At 38.9% G+C, this 22068-nt stretch overlaps 1 protein-coding gene across 1 annotated transcript in view; it reads right to left on the minus strand.

The window, feature by feature from the left end:
* The window catches only part of NOS1 (nitric oxide synthase 1), a 1255637-nt gene that overhangs the window by 656572 nt on the left and 576997 nt on the right, over window positions 1–22068 (minus strand). Inside the window, exon 7 of the mRNA XM_044068292.1 lies at window positions 4930–5071. Within this exon, the coding sequence (XP_043924227.1) occupies window positions 4930–5071 (142 nt within the window). The remainder of the gene's footprint in view (window positions 1–4929; window positions 5072–22068) is intronic.

Raw genomic sequence — 22068 nt, forward strand, 5'->3', positions numbered from 1 at the left:
AAAGTTGGGTGTAGGGTAGGGTTGTACTCACTAACTACTTTAAGTGGCTGGCTAAGTGCTGGAGAGTCCCCTAAAAGGATACTAAGGTTGAGTTTTCTTACAAATAATTTAAGATCCTTAATACTTTGTGCTATATCCATATAATTACCAGGGACAAAAGTTTGTCCTCTGGCAAAAAGGTCAACTAGAGAAGGTTCAATGTCAATACATGAAAAATTATAAACCAAACTGGAAAAAGAAGAAATAAAAAAAAAAAAGTATTTTATTCTCTTGGGGATTGTGAATACATTTGCTTGTGACAACATACTTAAGCCTATCAGTACAGATTCCACAGAAATGTCATTGAAGTAGAATAGTACAGTGTTCGGTGCTGTACTGCCAAAAAGAGCATCTATAATTAGTTAACATAAAATTTGTATTTTATGGAGGAAGCAAGTCCAAGCATTCATTGATCAAGTGTTCAATCCTGACCTATGGTCACTGCCTGTGTGGATTTTGCATGTTCTCCCCGAGTCTCTGTAGGGTTCCATTCATTTCCCCAAAACATGCTGATTGTTCCCACTTCAAGGGTGAAAGTACTGGGTTCAAAGCCAGCCTGCTCAGTTAAACTTGAAATGGGGTGTAGGGTGAATGCCACCGCTTACTAAATAAATGCAGAGACTTTACTTGCTCTTGTACTTAGGATCTCAGCATGACTGTAACTGAAGCAAAAGCATGAAGATTTGTTTTGGTCCTGAATGCTAACAGATGACTTAGCTATGGCCCTGATGCGGGAGGGCCAACAGGGATAATGAAGGAAAGGCCATTTCAGACATTTGTCTGGGAAGTGCTGTATTGGCAGTCAATACATAGTTCACAAAGGAGATAGTCACAAGGTCACATACAAGAGTGGTTAGCATGCAACTCAGGTAGACTTTATCCTGGTACTGTGGTCAAATCAGAGATTTCAAAGTCATTCAAAGTGACATATTTGACTCCCCCCAGCATAAGGCATTGGTGGCCCAATCAGCTGGAAGCAGCAGTAAAAGAAGGTTCTAATGTCGACACAGACCAAACTGAAGACCAGGAAGATGACTTGTGGGGAAAGCACAGGAGTTCAATGAAATATTCCAGGCTGTAGCACCCAAGGACGAAGGAGAAAGAGAAGAAGAAGAAGAAATGGGTGGAACTGAAAAAAGAACGTCAGTGTCTCAAAGCAATACGTGTAAAGATGATAGAACAGGTAAGTGGTTGAGTCAGGTGTGGAAATAAAATATATTAGAAAAGCTGGTGGTGGAATGTTGACTTCAAGAAGTTATCAAAATAAATTAAGTACTCAGAGAAGTTAGAGCAGAAAAGACAGACCAGGCGAAGATGGAGTATTGACTAGAGGTTGGCTAACAAAGATGTGAAGAGAGCAGTTGAAATGACATAGGACAATGCTTTAGATGGACTCTACCAGCCTCTGGAAGGTGATTCAGCAGATGGCACAAAGAAGCTCTATCAGGTTTACAAGGCAATGACAGATAGATAAAGAAGATAGTCATTAAATGCCATTTGTAAAGGATGCCAGCAACAATTTTCTCACCAGTCCAGAGGATATTGACAGCAAATGGAAGGAGTACTTCAAGAAACTTCTGAATGAAACAAAAACCCCACAAAAGCTATACTACTCCATGTCCAGCCCATGATGAAAGAGGAAGAAGACCTCACCCTAGGTGTACTAGAGCAAATGAGATCAGTGAAAGCACTAGACTCAAATAAAATCATATCAGATATGGTCAAGATGATGGGTCATTAGGGAAGAAATTGCTTCTGCAGGTACTCACTGCCATATGGAGATAGAGGCACATTCCAGATGACAGAAGTCTAAATATTCTAATACCATTGCATAAGAACAAGTTGAGTATTTACAGCTGTGGGCAGTACAGAGTCATGAATCTCTTACCATATTGCAGGAACGTTTGGTGAGGGTGCTTGATAAATGAATACAAATATAAGTAGAAAGTAAGATGGGAGATGAGCAGTGCAGATTCAAATCAGGGTACTGTACTTCTGAACTGATGTTTTCTGTGAGATAAACAGTGGAGAAGATGCTGGAGATGAGGAAAGAGTCTACCTGGGCATTTCTAGACTTGCAGCAAGCTTATGAAAAGGTCCCAAGAAAGGAGCAGCCCTGTGATGATTCAAAGTTCTGCAAACATCTGGTGGAATGTGCAGGGTATGTACAAGGACTGAATGATGTAGTACAAATAGTACCAAGACTCATAGAGGGGTCCTTAGTCAGAGTGGGAATGCATCGGGGTTCACCTCTAAGTCCCTTGTTATTTATTTATTGCCTGTGGTTTACCATGATGGTATGACTGGGCACTCAGGCCCATTTTTAGCAGAGGTCTGGGTAGAAAAGCTCCATTAGATTTTAAAAAATGACAAAACCTACAAAGAATTTATAGAGAAAAAAGAATCAGTTTCTTAACAGTAGAATTGGGGTTTTAGAATCAGCAAATACAATAAGACAGAAGTTAATACAATTTGATTTATGTAGGAGTATTATACACTAATAAATATGATGCATTTACAAATACAGCAATATACAAATTTCATTTATGTAGGAGTGATGAAAAGGAGCATGCAGTTATAAACATATATAGGATTTATTTACATTTACAGAATAAGGTAGGACAGCTGGACATTTAGACATCTGAGACAGAGAGAGAGAGAGGAGTCTAGGTGCTGTTTTAGCCTGTGCTTAAAGTTAGATGCACAGCTGTCCTATTTTAGTGGGACAGGCATGGGGTTTCACTTTCTATTGGCACAGGATGAGTATAGTGAGTCTCCAGCTGTATTATGAGATTTGGAAGTTATCAGTAGGCTCTGATTACATGAGAGAAAACAACATGTGGGGAGTAATGCTTGAGAATGTTTTGTGGAGAAGGACATGTGTATTGTTTGTGTGTTGTTTTGCAGGAAATTTGAAGCTGAGTGAATGTAAGGTGATTAGATAGTTCTAGCCAGTTTTGCTTCTTTAGTGTAAAGCAGTGGTGCATACGACAGGATGCATTAGCTGAAAAATTTGGCCATTTTATTAAAGCGTGCTGGGGTGGCTTGAATGTTGCTTAATATGGGTGATGCACAGAGAAGGGAGGGGAGAAGGTAGGATGATGTTAAGGATTTTCTTAAGGAGTCTGTTAGGTAGGGTTTGTTTTAGTAGAAGAAGCACATTTTTGACAAGTTTTCTTGGTCGTTTGGGTAATATGCAGGTCAAATTTTAGGTTATTTTCTAGTATGACTCCTAGTAGTTTGGTATTTGTTACAATTTCTATGATGGCATTGTTTGTTGAAATAATATTAGAGTGTACAAGTTGTTGAAAGAGATCTGCATGTATAAAGCATTAATTTAGATTTTTTTTTTTTTTTGGCATTTAGGATTAGCTGACGAGCCTTTAGCCATGCTGAAGTAGTGGAAGGCGCTTTAGCTAAGCAGATGATGGTGGCATCATTGTCATACTATACTAAGGTGACAGATTTGCGGGCTTTGTGCAGGTGATGGACTACATTAGCAACCAGGTCAGAAGAGGCAAAGCAACAAAGCTGCTATTTGCAGACAATGTAGCACTACAAGCAGACTGAACAGGAACGTCAGTAAATGATAGGGGAGTGGAATGCAGAACTGAAGACACATAGCTCTGGCAGCAAAGGACGGTAAAGATATTAGACTGAAAATGAGATAGAAATGAAGATAGTGGAACGGGTTAGAAGCTGGGAGGTGTTGCTGAGGAGAAGGGTAGTCTGAATGATGAGGTCAGAGCTAGAATAAGAGGTGCTGCAGCCAACCTGTACAGAGTGCCAGGGTCTGTTTGTGACAGAAGAATGCCAACAAAGCTATGGTGTGACTAGTGCTTCTCTATGGCACAGAAACTTGGGCAGTGAATGCAAAGTAGCTGAAATAGAAAGAGGAGATGGAGATTATGTGCCTACGACAAGTAGTAGGTGGACGCACACTGTGGGGCAGAAAAAAAATGTGAACATCAGAGCAAAAGCCCAAGTAGTTCCAACTGCAGATAAGGTCAAGTAGATCAGATTATTGGGATCCGGGTATGTATGAGGAAAGCAAGAAATGGCATGGTGAAAATATGGGAGAGATAGGAAGAAGCCCAGTGGCGGCAAAATTGTCCAGCTAAGAGATGGATAGATTTTGTGAGAGAAGGCCTGTGTCCTTAGAGCATTTATATTGAAGAAGGTAGGAGAGGTGATCTGAATCAAGAGAAGAGGCAGGCAGCAGATGAAACCACACTCTGACCGTATGTAAATAATGAGAAAAAGGGGGTTAATGAAGATTATGGCAAACCTCTCCGCACCTTCCTGTAAAGTGCAGTCAGCAGGAGATTATAAAGCAAAGCTAAGCACCTGAGAAGCTAATCTCTGTCTGACTTGACCATTTACAGTTTTTCACAGTCATAATATTAGCATTTCCTTTATATTCATTTCTTAGGAAGTCTTTTGGCCTTGTTCGGCTTCTGATGTTACTAGCGAGATTATACATTTTTTGCTAAAGCCCTGATTTATTTAATAAAGCTCTGTCCCACTATCTGCATCACAACATGTGTTTGCAAGTTTTTGCTGTTTCGCTTGACTTTCTTCATTACTGACAGGGGAAGGAATTAAAGCAGGTGAGTATATAGGAATGCTGCTCACAAACAGCACCAGATACTCATCCTTATTTGGCTATTTATGCAACTTTGCTTTGCCATATCCATACATTCATAGTCCGCAATCTACAAAACCTGAGTAGCAGCAGAACTCATGCTAAATAAGAAATTGAAAAGTTTTGCCAAGTTTGTATTTCTCTCATTTAGCAGATAAAATCAAAACTGGAATATAACCTAAAATAGCAGCTATTGGCATTGTTATCCTTAGTAAAGTCATGCTGCACTCATCACCCATAATTACCTCAGTGAGTTCAACATTTGCAGGGTCTCCATGAATAGAGCCATCTGGTTGTTTGTAGCCAGCATATCGGATGAGCTGTGCATTCCAGACACGAAAATCATGTCTCCCATCAGTTCGCTGGGGAAATATGGTGATTGCTGATCTGAAAAGAAACAAATTTCAGTACAATGAGAAAAGGACCACACTTGCTCTTAAAACATTCCCTGCCATATAAAAAAAGTTAATCACTAAGATACCATTTATAGGAACAACGCACTTGCAACAAATGGTAAAAGGAACATGCAGGAGAAAAAAAAACTGGTGAGTAAAGTGAAAGATGGACTAAGACACAGAATGACACTCTCTCTCTCTCTCTCTGTATATATATATACACACACACACACACACACACACACACACACACACATATATATATATATATATATATATATATATGTGTGTGTGTGTGTGTGTGTGTGTGTGTGTGTGTGTGTGTGTGTATACTGTGTAATTCATTTTTAATGAGAACAGAAATCTTTACTAAGGGTTGGTAATGTTTAATATGAGTACATGAAGGAACATGAGAAAATTAGAAACATAATAAATGTCTGATGTAGCTGGGGAAATGCATAAAAGAGCGTGACTGAATTATTTTAAGAAACCTTATAATACAATAATTTTTTTTTTTATTAACAAAAAAATCTGCTACACCATGTGCTTTTCTTTCTTTTACTCTCCAGTGCCTACTTTTTTAATTCAAGGTTTTGGTGGATCCACAGCCTGTCCCAACAAAAAGTGGACTTTAGGTAGAGAGAAGCCATCCTGAATAAGATGCTGGTCCATTGCAACAGTCTGTTTCTTATACAGCTGAACTCAAGATTATGCGTAAATAATGAATGATTTCTTAAGTGAGTGACCATAGAAGTGCGAGTACAATTTAATGGTTCTGTGAATAAAAGACCAGTTTACTGATCGTCTGAGTACATGAACCCATTCATAAGTAACTATGCATGAATAAATGTGTGAGAAAGATAACTAGTTATGGCACTTACACATGTACACATAAATTAGTTAAATCATTAATGAAGGAATGAAGTTGTTGTTGTCTTTCGGCTTTTCCTGGTTAGGGGTCACCACAGTGGAACTCCGGTCCGCTAATGATTGGCAGTAGATTTTCACAAATGCCAAGGTGCCAGCTCGATGTTCAACCTTTAACGAAGGCACGCTCATTTACGCATGCCTTTTGAACCCCAGCCAACCGCGGGGAGGACATGCAGACTCCACACAGAGATTAATATATTAATAAGCAAGTATGTGATGACTTAGACTGAAACAACTGGTAGGTTAATGAATCAAGGAAAGTGTTAACTATTTTAAAAGAAAGGAGTTGATGACATGAAAGTTTATAGCAGAATGAAAGAGTAAATGAAACTGAAAGGAAAAAGAAATGATGACTGGAGTAGAAAAGCTGGCTACTGGCAAATGGGTACTTTTGATATGTTACAAGCTGCTGCCAGTTTGTTTCATGTCTAATGATGTAACCTCAAACATCAACATGACCAAATGCTTCTTGCTACTTGATAATATAATGAAATATACTGGCCAGAATAAACAAACAATCTGCACAATATCATATTTAAGGCCTGCTTATTTGTATGGTTCACAGACACGTAGATAGTGTTGGAGAATCAGAGATCAGCAAGTTAAACTGGGTGATAACATGTTGCTGTTCAGAATATTATTCATCTAAATTGTTTAGGTAAATGGAACAAGTATAAATTAGTTCAGCAAGTAAAGAACTATCTGTATGCACAGCAAAAGTGTTAAGAATCACAGCAGGGCAGGCTCAGCTGAACCAACTACATTTACTCTAGTAACACCAAAATGCATATACAAGCAGGTGAACAAAACCACAAGAAGTAATACATCACCATCAGACCACATGAACACGTTTCAGTCAGGAGCACTACAACAAATATAATTACCATTTTAACAATGAAATACTTTGTAATTAGATTTGTATAATTTTTCCCAATTGAAATATGTCTGTGTGGTTGGATGGTAGTAGATTATTTCTTTAATCTAGGAAGTGCAGGGTCTTGTGCCAATAAGAGATGCTCTGCAACAATATCTGCTCACACACCTCATGTATCATTAACTGAGAAACACATAGATTACAATTCCAAAATAAGCACTGAGTTAATGACAACCATGTACAACAGCCAAATACAGACTTAAATATAATGAAAACACATAAGTAGTATAGCCACACAGAATGGATTAATTCTTACTGTATAGTAGTTAATGTGTTGAAATGAGTGCAAAAAAAAGTGGTCTGTTCACAGTTAGCATCAGGCATTACTCCACATCAAAACAGGCAGACAAGTGGCACATAGTGGTCATTACTATTAGCACAGATGACAGTGAGCACATTATACAATGATAGGGAACATACATGGTGAAGAGCAAAGGACACATATAGAGCATGACTCCCTGTTGAAATGCTGGGACTTGCAAAGCTGAGTCCTGAAACAAAAAAAAGACAAAGTATGGGAGAAGAATGTATACTGAGCATTGCCCTTCTCCTTTAAACTGGATGTTTGCAGGTGGGCAGGCTCCTTTGCACCATCCAGACTTATATATAACATCTCTGAGATCACCACATCTCAAAGAAAAGGGAGAATTCTGAGAAATGGCAATCTTGGACTTAGTATATGTAAATCCAGATTTTTAATCATTCAGTCTCCACAGTCTGTAACTTGGCATTACAAATCCTGGCATTTCAAATGGTTACCACAAAACATACATTATTAATGGCACATAATGGCCATGGGGTGATCTATGGGATATGCCACTCTGTGCGATGGGGTATTTCTCAGACTTCCACCTTGAGCTGTCTCAGTGGAAAAATCATCTCACTGGTGGGAGTGTTCCAAATCAGCTTGCTCAGTTTCAGTAAGTACAGATGGAAATTGTCAAGGTGTCATGCTGCATGGTACCTGGCATGGGGATTAGGATATGGCTGTGTCAAGGTGTCATGCTGCATGGTAACCCACATGGGAATTAGGATATGGTTGTGTCAACGTGTCATGCTGCATGGTACCCCACATTGGAATTAGGATATAGTTCTGTTAAGGTGTCATGCTGCATGGTACCCCACATGAGAGTTAGGGTATGATTGTGTCAAGGTGTCAAGCTGCATGGTACCCAACATGAGAATTAGGATATGGTCGTGTCAAGGTGTCATGCTGCATGGTACCCCACATGGGAATTAGGATATGGTTGTGTCAAGGTGTCATGCTACATGGTACCTGACATGGGAATTAGGATATGGTTGTGTCAAGGTGTCATGCTACATGGTACCTGACATGGGAATTAGGATATGGTTGTGTCAAGGTGTCATGCTACATGGTACCTGACATGAACATTAGGATATGGTTGTGCGGGATGGTGATACAAAGACATGGTGTAACAACATCAATGGTTAAATAGGGTTCACAGACACAAATGCAGCCATTGTACCTCAGAATTCAACAGCATCTACAAATGCATGCATCATGTCTTCCCATCCACATCTACCTCTACCATGTCTGACGGATCTGGTACCGTGACATCAGTTGAAAAGTGTAGCAAAAAGAAAGTATGGGATGTGAACTGCATCTTCCTGCATGATATGTGTCAGTGCTGTCATCTTACAGACAGCAAACCTCACAGAAGCCTGGGCTTGGATGATACTTCCCACCATCTGCTCCTTTACCACCATGAACATCTGTACTTCTGGGGGAAGGCTGTGGAGTAAGACCTAGGTATTAACTTAACGTTATGGTTGGTTGTACAGTAATCCAACATTTGGTGTAGTGCTTATATCAAATTCCGCACATTCCTTCAAGACCGAAGTATATTGCTAGGGCAAAACTTTAACAGGTGTTTTCTCCTCAGAAAATCCAGAGTTCACAATCATCTATCCATGGTACCTTTGCCATAGTATTATGGTTTTACCCTCTGGTTAGAGTACCCTTAAATAGTCTGTGTACAACTATGTGCAATGTACTCACACTCGGTGGACAGCACTAAGATACAGGCAGTATCAATAAACATTTGAGCAGTATCCATATCTGACGTGCCACAAGTCCTACAGACAGCAGTACACATCAGCATTCCCAGCTGCCGTGTTACTTGTGAAAGAACATCAGCACTGACAGTAGTTGATAAGGTACCAACCAAGTGAACATGTGATAAGGTTGCATATGGTTCAAGGTCAAAAATAATGGGAGCTGAAAAGTTGTATATGCATACTTGGGCTAGATACTTGCCAAGACCAAATCTCTGAGGTGGAATAATGTTATATCTTATAGATGGTGACACTTTCTCTACAATGTGGGCCTTATTGAGTCTCAAGGGGCAGCACAGCATTGAAAGATACTGAACATAGCTGTTCTGAATATGTATTTTTAAACGTGTGTTATAATGTTAAGCCTGATCATCTTGACAGGCATTGGATATCATGTCCTCCTTATGTTAACATCATACCAGTACCAGAGATGATTTTGGAAACATCAAATACAGACAGGGACATTTCAAAATGTTGTATGAAATACTACGCAATTGTGTCATAAGAACATTTACACATTGCCAGGACCATCTCTCCTGCTACCCCTTCATCAAGAAGGGTAAAGAGGCTAGTCCTGGATGAAATTTAAAGATACCCCCAACAATCCAAGTTCAATCTGAAAGATACTAGGATGTCACTTTGTCTAACGTGTAGGAGAAGTTTGTGCCAGACATGGAGTAGGTGTTGAGTAATCAAGTTTGTTCCAGATATGAGGTAGGTGTTGGGTAATCAGTTTTTCTGTCCAATACATTTTATTTATGTGTTAGTGGATATTTAAATCTTTAGTTTTGGTAGTAGTGGAGGTATTTGTCTTGGAGATCAAGGAGGATGAGGTCCCTAAAGCCTTCATATTCATCAGTAGTCAAACAAGTGCCCCCCTCCATTATTTGGCATTTTGGGATGCATTGATGTAATGCGTTCTAGGCAGGATAATAATTCATGTCAGTGACCCCATTACAAGAGATCTCAGCCATGACAAATGAATACACTGACCTGCTGTTTTAGGAAGGGACTGCCCTTGCTCACTAATATTAATCCAATCTCCATTAGCGTCTGCAGAAGTACTGAATTTTCTGAATCAGTAAAGTTTTCCTCCCTTTGTTCATATTTACCATTTGACACTGCCCAACCTACAAAATGTATGAGGCTGAGGGAACATGTGACACAGTGCTATACAGTAAGATGCAGCTAACCTATACCCTCATCTTACTGCATACCCAATATGCATTACTTCAAGTATTTCATGAGTTTAAAAATGCAGCCACAGTAAATGACATATATGGTAATGTAAACAGTGTGACTGGCAGTGATAATTTATGTATTTTTACAATGCTAGTTTAACAATTTAAAAGAATTCATACTATTTAGTATTAAAAACAGTACACAGATAAGAACAACCGAGTGTGAAATCACAGTTATGGTGCAGCAGTGGAAAATGTTTCTTAGTCACAGAGAGAAACTATATCTGAAAAATGTACCAAATGGTTTTCAGCTATGCTCCAAAATTGCAGAGCTAGCAACCCGACATGGATGCTGGCCAGTTACAGCTGCAAATTGTTATACTGACTTGTCCCCATGTGTATTTCTTATTTCCATAGGTTCATAGTCTGTTTATGGATGAGTAGCGCGTGAGAAGCATAGCTGCACTATGCCTAGGCATTGATGGTATATTAGCAACCCCTGCTAAGATTACTTCTACATACCCCAGGCATTTAATAGTTTATGGGCAATGTATGCAAAATTCTGGGCACTGGTATGGAACTAGTTTTCTGATGTGGGTAATTCAGTAATGATGGGAAGAAATTACCTCAGCTGATAGCTGTGCATTTAGAATGTAAATCAATTAGCAAGATAAGGGAAGGATTTCAAATTTAGGAGCTTAAATAAGAGGGATCCTATGAAATAATCAATATCTTTGTTTTAATGGAAACAAGTTAGCCTATGTTACTGTATGGATGTGCTCTCCTTTGTGGTAAGTTGTAATAAAAATGCAAATACCGTTAGTCTTTGTAGGGTAGAAAGGTTTTTTCTTTGTCACAATGGCACTACATGGTATAATACATTCTAGCTGCACTTGCAGAATGCCTAGTGGTAGAAAGTGTAAATGTTTATGGATCATAACAGCATGTTGCAGATTTCGGCTTTTTTCTCCAGTAATATGTCCTGAAAGTTTAAGTGTTGATAAGGCAAAATGCTTAGATATTAGAAGTGGACAGTAATTTACAGATGTTCCTGTTTATTTGTCAGTTTGGGTTTTTGACAGGAGCTTTTGGATGACGCCCAAATGATATCATTTTAGTGTTACATATTGAAAATGTTTATGAAGTCATCTAGAAAGTAGGCTTAGGTCTTTTTCTAGTTCTTTCTGAATCATGATTGTAGGTAGGTTGGCTCTACGGATAATTATATTGTCAGTATGAAGGATAAGTTGAACAGGTGAATGTACAGTCTATAAGTTTACGTAATAGAAAAGGAGACTGTATGGAGCCTAGTAGCATGCTTCTGAACCGGGGGCATAGAGTGACAAATTTATTCTTATTTTACTCTAAATATTCTGTTGGAGATAAACAACCAGTCAAGAGCATTGTGGTTAATTCCAGATACAATGAGTGCATTTAGTAAAGGACTGTAATCAGTCATGCCAACTTCTTTAGTTACACCAACAAAGAATGGCTTGGGAGGCATTTCCCAGAAGAAGATGGACCTATAACTTACCTCCTCTAGCTATTCCTGGATGCTAAATACATTTTATTCTGAGAAGAGATCTTGCTTTTAGCTTAAAACAGCAGTTCAGAATAATGGAGTGATAAGACAGACAGACTGTATTGCTCAATAATTTTATAAAGGCCTCTTCAGAGGATTGGCTGCTCATCTTGTTTGAAAGGTTTTCAGTAATACCTACAGAGTTGGGAGGCTACCACATGGTAGTATCACAGTAACAATCCAAGGCTGCAATGCTGGAGAGTAAAGACAAAACCCTCAAAGAAAGTATTAGAGACCCACACGAATCCTCTGCTGCCAATCTCAAGTAGATTTCCAAAATAAAGGAGGAGCTTCCTTAGCAGACCTACAAGAATGATGACCTGAAAAATAGGTCTAGGAAGTGCAACATTCATCTAAAAGGGTTTCCCTCCTTGGTGCCTAATATTAATATTCACTCTTTTAATGATATCTGGTGTGTAAGGTAGCAGGTTTGTCCAGCCATTTGAACTCCGCTATTGAAAGAGTACATCAGATTGGGCTGCTGGGCATGAGTGCTGACAACCCTTGACATGTTTTGGTGTTTTCTTCCGCCAGAACTAGTACATGGATGATAAGATTTAGCTGAGAAAACAAAGGTACTAGAGACTTTTTCCCAGCAGCGTTATTGCTGGAGGCAACCATGCATGTTTACAGAAGGGAGTAATTTGACAAGGGTTCCAGAGTTTTGTTACTATTTCCTGTAACACTAATAGTTCAGAAGGAAGGGAGAATGACTTATCTACAATTCTCAGCAAGCAATCAGATTGTGGATGACCTGGAAATACATTATAGAGGCACTGAGGATCCAGAAGGAGAAAGGCATTGGTCAGATAAGGGAATGGAGGGGGATTTTACAAATGCTAAAAGACAGAGACCCCAGTCCCCTGGCAAAGTGGCGCATTCAGCTAAAAATGTCTTTCAATAAGAACATCTTTCCTTCTCTTTACAGCACAGACTGTAACGTCTTGCAGGCCAGTAGCAATGTGGGCTCTACAGGACTTTCCAAGGCAGCATAAGCACAGGATTCTCCTAAGGTTGCCGTATCCTCCTCTTCTTCTGGCTGGGTGCAACAGTGTTTCACCATGACAGCTGGACAGTCCTCCACACCTAAGAAGAGCATATCACAGTTTAAGTCTACAAATGCAAAGAAAGAAGAATTTTGTGCACGGTCCAGGCAAGGACAAAGAGGGTGGCAAAAGTCACTAGAGGTCAGCACATCACTGGGAAAAATTACATTTTTACAGTGGAATGTTGTGCTCTGAAATCTTTTCAGGGTTGTCCAATTCAGTAGATGAACACTGCTGGTCAGCAGAAGGACTAGCCAAACTGGCTAGAAGTGCCACATATGGTTAAATCCTTGGTCAGACTAACCATGTTCAAGATTATCACTGCATACAGAATGGTGGGTTATTTTCTGAGGGGCTATATCAAGCTGCTTTGTACACTGTGCTTGTGAACTATTTATGCAAAGGGACACAAATGCATGTCTCTTTGTAGTTGCTGGTTTTGTCTGTAATAAATTGTCTGGTGAGTACTTTTTACTTGGGAATAATGCTCATTGTCCCTTTGTTTTCTTGCAGCTGATAGCTTTGGGGTGAGAATCATCTATTTAAAGTCCAAGAACAATAACTTAGTCTAGCCTACCCTGGCATTCCCAGGTATGTCTTTTTGCTCTTATGCTAGCAAAGTAGCCGTTCTTCTTCCTGCTTTTGCTAAATAGCTTCCCTGTCTTTGAAATGGTGGCAAGTTTTTCCCTTCTTTTCCCTTCACCTCCTTTTACACTCTTCTTGTATATTTCTTAAGGCATTGCTAATGTGATCAAGGCAACAGCAATCCCCCTCTTGTCTTCTTTTGTCTCTTCAGTATGCCAGGGCTATACTGCTTATGGGCACCCTGATGATTTCTCTACTTGGAGGCTGTGGTTAGGTAAGTGATGCCAAAGCATGCCTTTTGTCTTAGTTCAGCATACAGAGCCATGTTCATGGGCGATTGTTTAGTGGTTTGATAAAAATGAGTACCTGGAGACCTTTTACCTAAACATTCTCAAACATGCAATTTGATGTTAGTGGGTCCGGGACAAGGTGTTGTTATAATTCATGTCTTCCTCACAGCTTACAGGCTTGAGCACAGGTATTGTGAACAGTCATAGTTTTTACCAGTCCTAGGAAACCCTGGATGGTTTATTGGGAGGGTTTGCTCAGCCAGTCAAATACCCAAAGAGCAAACACAACACTCACAATTGCCTTTAACAGTATCACAGCCTGGTTTTAAACTTGTCTCTTGGAATGTAGAAGGTAATACACACTCTATCCAATGTGCACATATACAACAGAGGCTTAGGAATAGATGCACAGATAATTTTCTTGCAGGAAACTAAGTTCAAAGTGAAGGAGCCATGTAAAATCAGAACTAAAGATTTTCCCACCCTGTATGCAGATCACACACCAAGCAGGGGGAATAGACGAGTACTGATAATTTCCTGAGATTTGTAGTGGGTAGAGGGAAGGGGAGATGGCTTACGTTGGTAGGCAAAATTAATAGTGAGCCATGGACTTAAGGCAATATCCATCTGCCTATTGAAGATAAAAGATGGAAGTAATTTTCTTGGAGACCTTTTAGGAATTGGCAGAGGGCTCTTAAAACAATAGCCTTTACCTAGATAGCAGGAGATTTTAACCTGTTACTTAATGAGAACAAGGATAGGCTTCATGGCAGAAAGGAGTATCATAAGAAAAGTCAGGAGCTTATATGTGAATGGTTGTCCAGCTATGACTGGTTAGATATATAATGAAAAACACAACCACTGTGGGTAAAGGAACACTGAATTTATTACTGTCACAGATTTAGCACTTTCGTCCGCTGAATGTCTGGACTTCTTCAGAATAAAAATGCAGCACATGCCCAAACATTAAAAAGAGCTCAAAAGACACACCCCATATTTCCAATTAATGATTAAAGCAATATGCATTCAACTAAAACAATTATGCAACTCACAAAATAGTAAAAACAATGATGGTTAATACTGAAAAACAATGCATCAAAATAAAAAACATGAACACTAATTAATAATGACATGTTAACTATAATGCTAGCATAGATTTCAACTTTAAATAACTTGAAATAGAAATGACATAATTTAGTCCTGGATGTTGCCCAGCATTAGCTCTAAGTTGCCACTTTAACTCAAGGAATTCTAAAATGGTGTCATTGGGACCCCCACTAGGGTCCTGGGTCAAACCTTCTATGACAATGAATTTGAAGGAATGTGTAGGATACATTTTGATATGTCTGAAAAGGGCATTTCATTCATCCTTCTTCTTGATGTCATAACCATGTTGATAAACATGATATCTGAAGTGTCTGATGGTTTTACCTATATAAAAACAGGTACTCCCTTACGGTCACAGTTGAATTTTTTTTGTAACTTAATCATTCCATATCCATCTATGAAAGCTTCTGCACCCTCCAACATCACTTTACATTGGGTGCAGTGTCCACATCTACTCATTTTACCTTTGTTGGAACTCCCCAAACTCCTTTCAATCATAGTTTTTAAACAAGCCTCTTTCTTGTGTACTATGTTTGGCCTTTCACCTAATTTACTGGCAACCTCCGGGTCATGTTTGAAAATAGACCAACATTTTTCAATGACAAATTTAATTTCCCTGAAATGTCCATTGTAAGGCAAAACCAAAGCTTTGTTGTAATCAACATTACCTTTGTCATGTACATCCTGATTAACTGTAGGTGTACTTGTGAAACCCAAAAGGGGCTTTTAAAACCTACCCTGTCTCTTTCTCTTCACTTCATCAAATATTTCATTTAAGAAATATTGGGGGTAACCTCTTCTGTGGAATATGTCAATTTAGTGCATTCAACCAAAAACTGGACATCTTCACTCACCATCTTGGCAAGTCTCACACATTGCCCCTTACCAATGGATTTTTTTCTGATGAGTGGGATGCCAGCTCTGGAAATGCAAATAAGAGTTGGAATGAGAGGGTTTCCTATACAAGTTGGACTCAAATTTCTTGTTAGCCCTATTCATAGTGAAGGTTACATCTAAGAAGTTGACTTGCTCTAGATCCACAGTCATGGTGAAGTCCAAGAAATCAGTGGAGGAGTTGAGAAATTGGAGAAATGTATCCAACCTGTCAACTGAATACACCCAAAAAATTATGTCATCTATAAAGCGTCTATACAGACACCAATAATCCCTGAACTCTGACGTGAAAAACACATTGGTTTCCCAAAAAGCCATGACTATGTTGGCAAAAGTTGGTGCGCATGCAGCGCCCATGGCAACACCATTGACCTGTCTAAATAATTGCCCTTCAAAACTGATGAAATAGTTCTTGAGGACAATTTCCATGAGTGAACTCAAAGTGACACTTTTGTCATTCCCTATCTCATTGTGTAAAGCCAAATATTCATAAAACCAGTTATTTATTTATTTATTTATTTTATTTTACATTTGTTGACCAGGCTAGTCTAACTGGATATATGTACATTTTCAGTAGAGGCCAGAGGAGAAAAACTCCGAGACAAACGTTTTATACATAGATAGAGTTCACAAAAACAGTGGTAAAAACACAATTTACATAAGTATAGCAACAGCTTAGCAAAAATTTTTAAAAAATCAGTTATAGGTTACACATAGAAGACAGATTGTTATCTTACAGTTGTATTAAGAAAGAAAATAACAAAAAAAAAAAACATTTACTGTACATGAGTTTCCTCAGGATAGCAGGGCAGTCGATAAGCAGTCAGACAAAAAAAATTTGATTCAAGGACAGTATGGAGCATAGAGAAAATATCAGAAAAAAGTTTTTAGTTGAGAAATATTTAGACACATAGGAGAATTAGTATCAGTCAGGATTAAAGCAAGGGCAGAGCCATTGGCTTTTAATGAAGATTTTCAACTGTTTCTTGAAAAGGTTGGTGGAAGTCAGGGATGTTATTTCTCTTGGAAGTTTGTTCCAAGTATTGCCAACAGCATTTGAGAACAGGCAGTCCCCGGATTTGTTGCTGGATTTTATGGTGGTTACTTGTAGCTTTTTTGAAGATCTTAGGGTTGGTAAATGTTTATAGGAGTTAAAGAGGTTACAGAGTATGGGAGTATTTTAGGATGATGTACGATTTTGTGGATAAAAATGAGTTGCTGGAAAAGTATTTGGTTTTGAATTTCCAGCCATCCTAGACGTTTAAGATTATGGCAATGGTGGGTACAAAACGGGGCACCCGTGGCAAATTTGGCTATGTTGTTGTAGGAGGTTGCTAGTTTATTCAGGTTGCTTTTGGATAAGTTAGTATAGATAGGGGAGGCGTAGAGAATGGTTGAAATGAGGTGGGTCTGAGCAATGGAAATCTTAGCTGAGGCTGTGAGAAAGGGCTTGATTCTATAAAGGAATCCAAGTTTTCTATTAACTGATTTAATAGTTGCATTTATGTGTGTGTTAAAGTTGAGACTGTTGTCAATAGTTGCACCCAGGAGTTTGGTGGTGGTGGTGTTGGGAGCAATTTCTTTGCCATTATTTAATGTAATAATAAGATTTATAGGGGGGATTTCTGTGTAGGAGTAAAAAGTAATAATTTAATTTTTTTGGGTTAAGGAGGAGACATCTTTGATGGAACCAGTTTTCTACTTGGGTAAAGACTGTTTGTGTATTGGATTGGAGTTCTGCTGGGGAAGATGTGGCACATATCAGAGTTGAATCATCGGCATATTGTATGCATGTAGCTTGCGGAAGGGAAGTTTTCAGATCATTAATGAAAATAGTAAAAAGGAGTGGTCCAATAATTGATCCTTGTGGAACTCCAAGGGTGACTGGAAGCTGAGAGGATAGTTTATTGTCCCACAGGACTGCTTGTTTTCTGTTATCCAGATAGGATTGGAACCATTGTACTAACTTAGAATCAAGAGAAAGTGATTTAAGTATCCTTGTCAATAGTTGGTGGTTAACCATACCAAAGGCCTTTGAGAGGTCTATGAAGAGGGCAGAAGATAGCTGGTTAGTATTCCTATTTTTATTACTGCAGTCTGTAAAGGATAGAAGAGCAGTTGTAGTATTATGGTAAGGTCTGAAACCATGTTGGCAGTCCACTAGTAGGTCATTTTGGAGGAGATGAAGCAGTAACTGATGGTGGATACATCTCTCCATAATTTTAGCTAGAGGAGAGAGAAGGGCTATGGGGCGGAAGTTTGATAAGTCATTAGAGGTACCTCCCTTATGCAAAGGGATAATATGTGAGACTTTCCAGATGGATGGGACATAGGATTCTAAAATGGTTCTGTTTATTAAGATAGAAATAGGGTAGGTAAGTATACCAGCTGCAATTTGCAGGTATTCAGCTAGGAGGAGGTCAGCTGATGGTGTACATGGTTTAAGTTTGAGAAGTAGGGAGTGTATGAGAGATGTTGGAACAGGCTGGAGGTTAAATGTCTGGGGCAAGTTGGGTAGTGAGGATAGTTTGGTGGTGGTAACAGGTGGTAAGGAATTAGCTAGTGATTGAACTGTTTCAGAGAAAAAAATTATTAAAGGTGTCAGCAATTTGGTTGTGAGAAGTTTGAGTTAAGTTTGAAGAGGTGGGTGTTTTGGACTGCCTTGGTGGAGTAGTTTATTAATTCCTGACCAGAACTTTTGTGGGTTTTTCTGTTGGGTCTGTTGGAGTTTGAGGTAGTAGTTCTTTTTGTCAAGGAATATAGATTTTTTTTGTAGTATTACGAAGTTTTCTAAAGTTAAGGTGGTCAATTGAGTTTTTAGTTTTTCTCCATTAGGACCAGAGTTTGTTTCTTAGTCGAATGTTAAGTCTGGTGTCTTTGGAGAGCCAGGGAGCTGCCTTGTTTTTAGGGGTGACCAATTTCAGGCTTTGAGCTCAGCTTGGAAGTTATATGGGTTGAAGTCTATCTTGTTTCTGGTAGTTCTAAATGCTATTTGATTGTGAAAGTGGGTCTTTTGCCTAGTAATGAAAGTAGGAGAGTGGTCACTTATGTCATCTGGGAGTATACCTGTTTTATAGGCATGGGGATACTATTAACTAGTATCCACTATAATATAGTTTGTTTGTTTCTAGGTTTGTGGGTTCTGGTAGGGAAGGTAATGGTTTGCTGGAAGCCAAAGAGGTTTATATGAGTAGTTGGGTTGTCAATGGTACATCCATTCCAATCAATATTGAAATCACCAAGGAGTATGTTTTCTTGTGGCAGGGACATGGAAAGCCAGCCAAGGGTATTTTCAAGAGTATTGATGTTATTACCTGGGGAGATATATGAGCAAATAATATATATAGCATTTTTTGTATTAATTTGGAGCTTAGAGGATAGAATTTCAGCATTATTAAGTGGTGGTGGATGGGTATATAGTGCTGTGACCTTCAATTCAGATTTGAAGAGAATTGCTACCCACCACAATTTTTATTTAGACAGTCAAGTCTGAGAATGGTATAGCCTGGTGGGACAATATCATTGTCTTTAGTTGTGGGTTTAAGCCAAGTTTCAGTAAGGCATAAGATGTCAAATGAATAGGTGTCTAATAGGGCATATAGCTGGGTTATTTTATTATTTACACTGTGTATATTGAGGTGACCTATAAGTAGAGAGTCTGGAGTTTTTGGGAGTGAGAGAGGAGTAGACATATTTGCTGATGAAGTATTAAGGGTGGTATAGATAGGACTAGAGTTTGGGTGGATGGTACCATGTAGTAGTAAATAATTTTGAGGGTTAAATGATAGTTTGATAAGTTTACAGAGAGATTTCTTAATTGGTGATATTTAATATGGGATAGTCTATGAAACTGTGGAAGAAGGTAGGATGAAGAAGATGTTATGTTACTGTGTGTTAGAGAGGTTATAGGAGTGAGGGGGATTGATGTCTTACGGGGTGTTGAAATTAAGCAAAGGTTAGGGATTCATAACAAGTTAGGTCATAATATATCAATAGAAAGCTTAGCCCAATGGATAGGAGAAGGATCTTAAGGTGTGTTGACCAGCAGTGGCTATACATAGTGAGGGGTGCAGGGAAGAGGAGGTAAAGATAGTTGGCTGAACTGAAAAACAGTTGCGTGGTGGGGTGAGAGATGGAACACTTAGCTGCTGAACAGATTGGGCTAACAAAAAGGTGCCAATAATAGTAAACTGATAAGGGCAATGTAGGTAGTTGATTCATCCCTCTATCCCTCTTTCATGTGGGAGAGTGGTGTACAAATTTTTAACATCAATAGACAGAAAAACTAAATCATTGTTGTACAATCCATCTGTCACCCCATTCAGAAAGTCCCAGGCATCCTTCAATAATGGAGAATAATCAATAAAGATGTTCTTTAATGCTTGGTTGATGTACCTGGCTATAAAAAATGTCTTTGATCCCTTAGCATCAATAATGGGTCTCAAGGGAGGTTCAGCCAAAGATTTATGAATCTTTGGGAGACCAAAAATTGTGGGAGTCCTCTGATGTTGAACTTTTTTCGGTTGCTATTCCCAAACACAGAAGTGTGTGTTTCAATAACAGCAACAATTTAGGTTTTTTGGACTTTGTGGTTCCAGCAACAGCTCAGAGATCTCCCCAGGGCAAGGTAGAGCTGTTTTGCCAGTCCAAGATGACGTCAGGTCAAAAGGTCATGCCAGTTCACTTACTGCAGGTGCCGATAACGGCGAGAGAAGCAGCATTTCTGTTTTTAACGTTAATACTTGGTTAAATAAGGATCTATTCAATGGGTTTCAATAAGAAAATACTTTGAACATGGGGACAGTGGATAAACATTTGAAAACTTTCCAGGAATCAGTCATTAAGTTTCGTAAATTACAGTTAGAACAAGACTATTTACAGGAATGCCTGAAGGTAGAACGTGTGCCTAAAGGTTTGAGAATGTGGAAATTTCCTTCAGGGTTGGTGAAGGATTCAGACCTACATCGTGAGTTAATTATTTTATTTAACAAACATGGTTGTGAGCATCTACAAGTACTTATTAATGACTATGCCAAACAAATGTATGACTTGAACAAATCTATAGAAACTTTGGACATTTCTCTCAAGAATGATTTACTTTTTGATGTTCAAATTGACCAGTATAAAGCTGTTTTCTGCAAAGCAGATCAATTTATTCAAGAACTAAAAGCCAAAAAAATCAAGAAGTACAACAGAGACTTGAGGGAATATGAGAACAATATTGCCTACCCCAACCCCCTATTAACAAATCCGACAAATCTAACAATGTTTTTGCTGATGGTAATGACTGCAATGTGTTGTTTGGGCATAGAGTCAATGGTGTCATAATTGAATGTGATTCTTTTGAAGGTGAACAGGCCCCTTTAGACCCACTTCCCCTGAGGAGATCAGAAAGGTTAATGAACCAGAGGGGGGAACAACAATGGTTACAGACTACAGGGTCCCCCAACAACAGCTCCAACCACTACCAACAAGGTTGGAGTGGGAACAAAGGGAGGGGGAGGGGGAGATATGTGGACTCGAGGAGACAGAACAATTGGCATTGAATTCTCAACCAGTATATTCAGTTGTATCTAACTCATTAGGTGATTTTCACATATATAACTACAGTCACCATGAGATTTCTAGTAGCTGGGCCGAGTTATTTCAGAAAGGCCTAAGTTTTGTTCCCATTCAAAGGACCAGAACAGATCAGATTTTATTACAACTTAAATGATTTTCTGGGAAATTGAATTTTGGTCTTTTGTTTGGTAACTCAGGTGTAGACAGAGTATTGCATCAGAATAACAGGAGACCCAGCACGTACAATCCTCCTTTGCATCCCATAGTTGTTATTTTTTAAACTTTATGTGAAGAAGAAATCAGGAAGATAGTGAAATGTCCCATTCATATTCACTTTAATTTTTCCAGTGATGAAGCCACATTACTCAAGGATATTAGGTCAGACACCTCCCTGCAAATAATGAAACCAGACAAGGGAGGTGGCCTTGTAGTTATGAGTAAGAATGATTATATCAACAAAATCCTTTCATTACTGTTGTCAGCCAATTACGAGGAAATTTCTTTAAATGAAATGAATGTGGCCATTCACAGGGTTGGTTTGGCCCTAGAAGATTTGTTTCTCAATGGCCAAATCACCCTTAGTGACTTAGAGTATATGAAAGTTCAACATCATAGGACTCCCACGATTTTTGGTCTCCCAAAGATTCATAAATCTTTGGTTGAACCTCCCTTGAGACCCATTATTGATGCTAAGGGATCAAAGACATTTTTTATAGCCAGGTACATCGACCAAACATTAACAAACATCTTTATTGATTATTCTCCATTATTGAAGGATTCCTGGGACTTTTTGAATGGGTTG

The sequence above is a fragment of the Protopterus annectens genome, chromosome 4.part0, assembly GCF_019279795.1.
Source record: "Protopterus annectens isolate FY-2018-M chromosome 4.part0, PAN1.0, whole genome shotgun sequence".
Taxonomy (NCBI): domain Eukaryota; kingdom Metazoa; phylum Chordata; order Ceratodontiformes; family Protopteridae; genus Protopterus; species Protopterus annectens.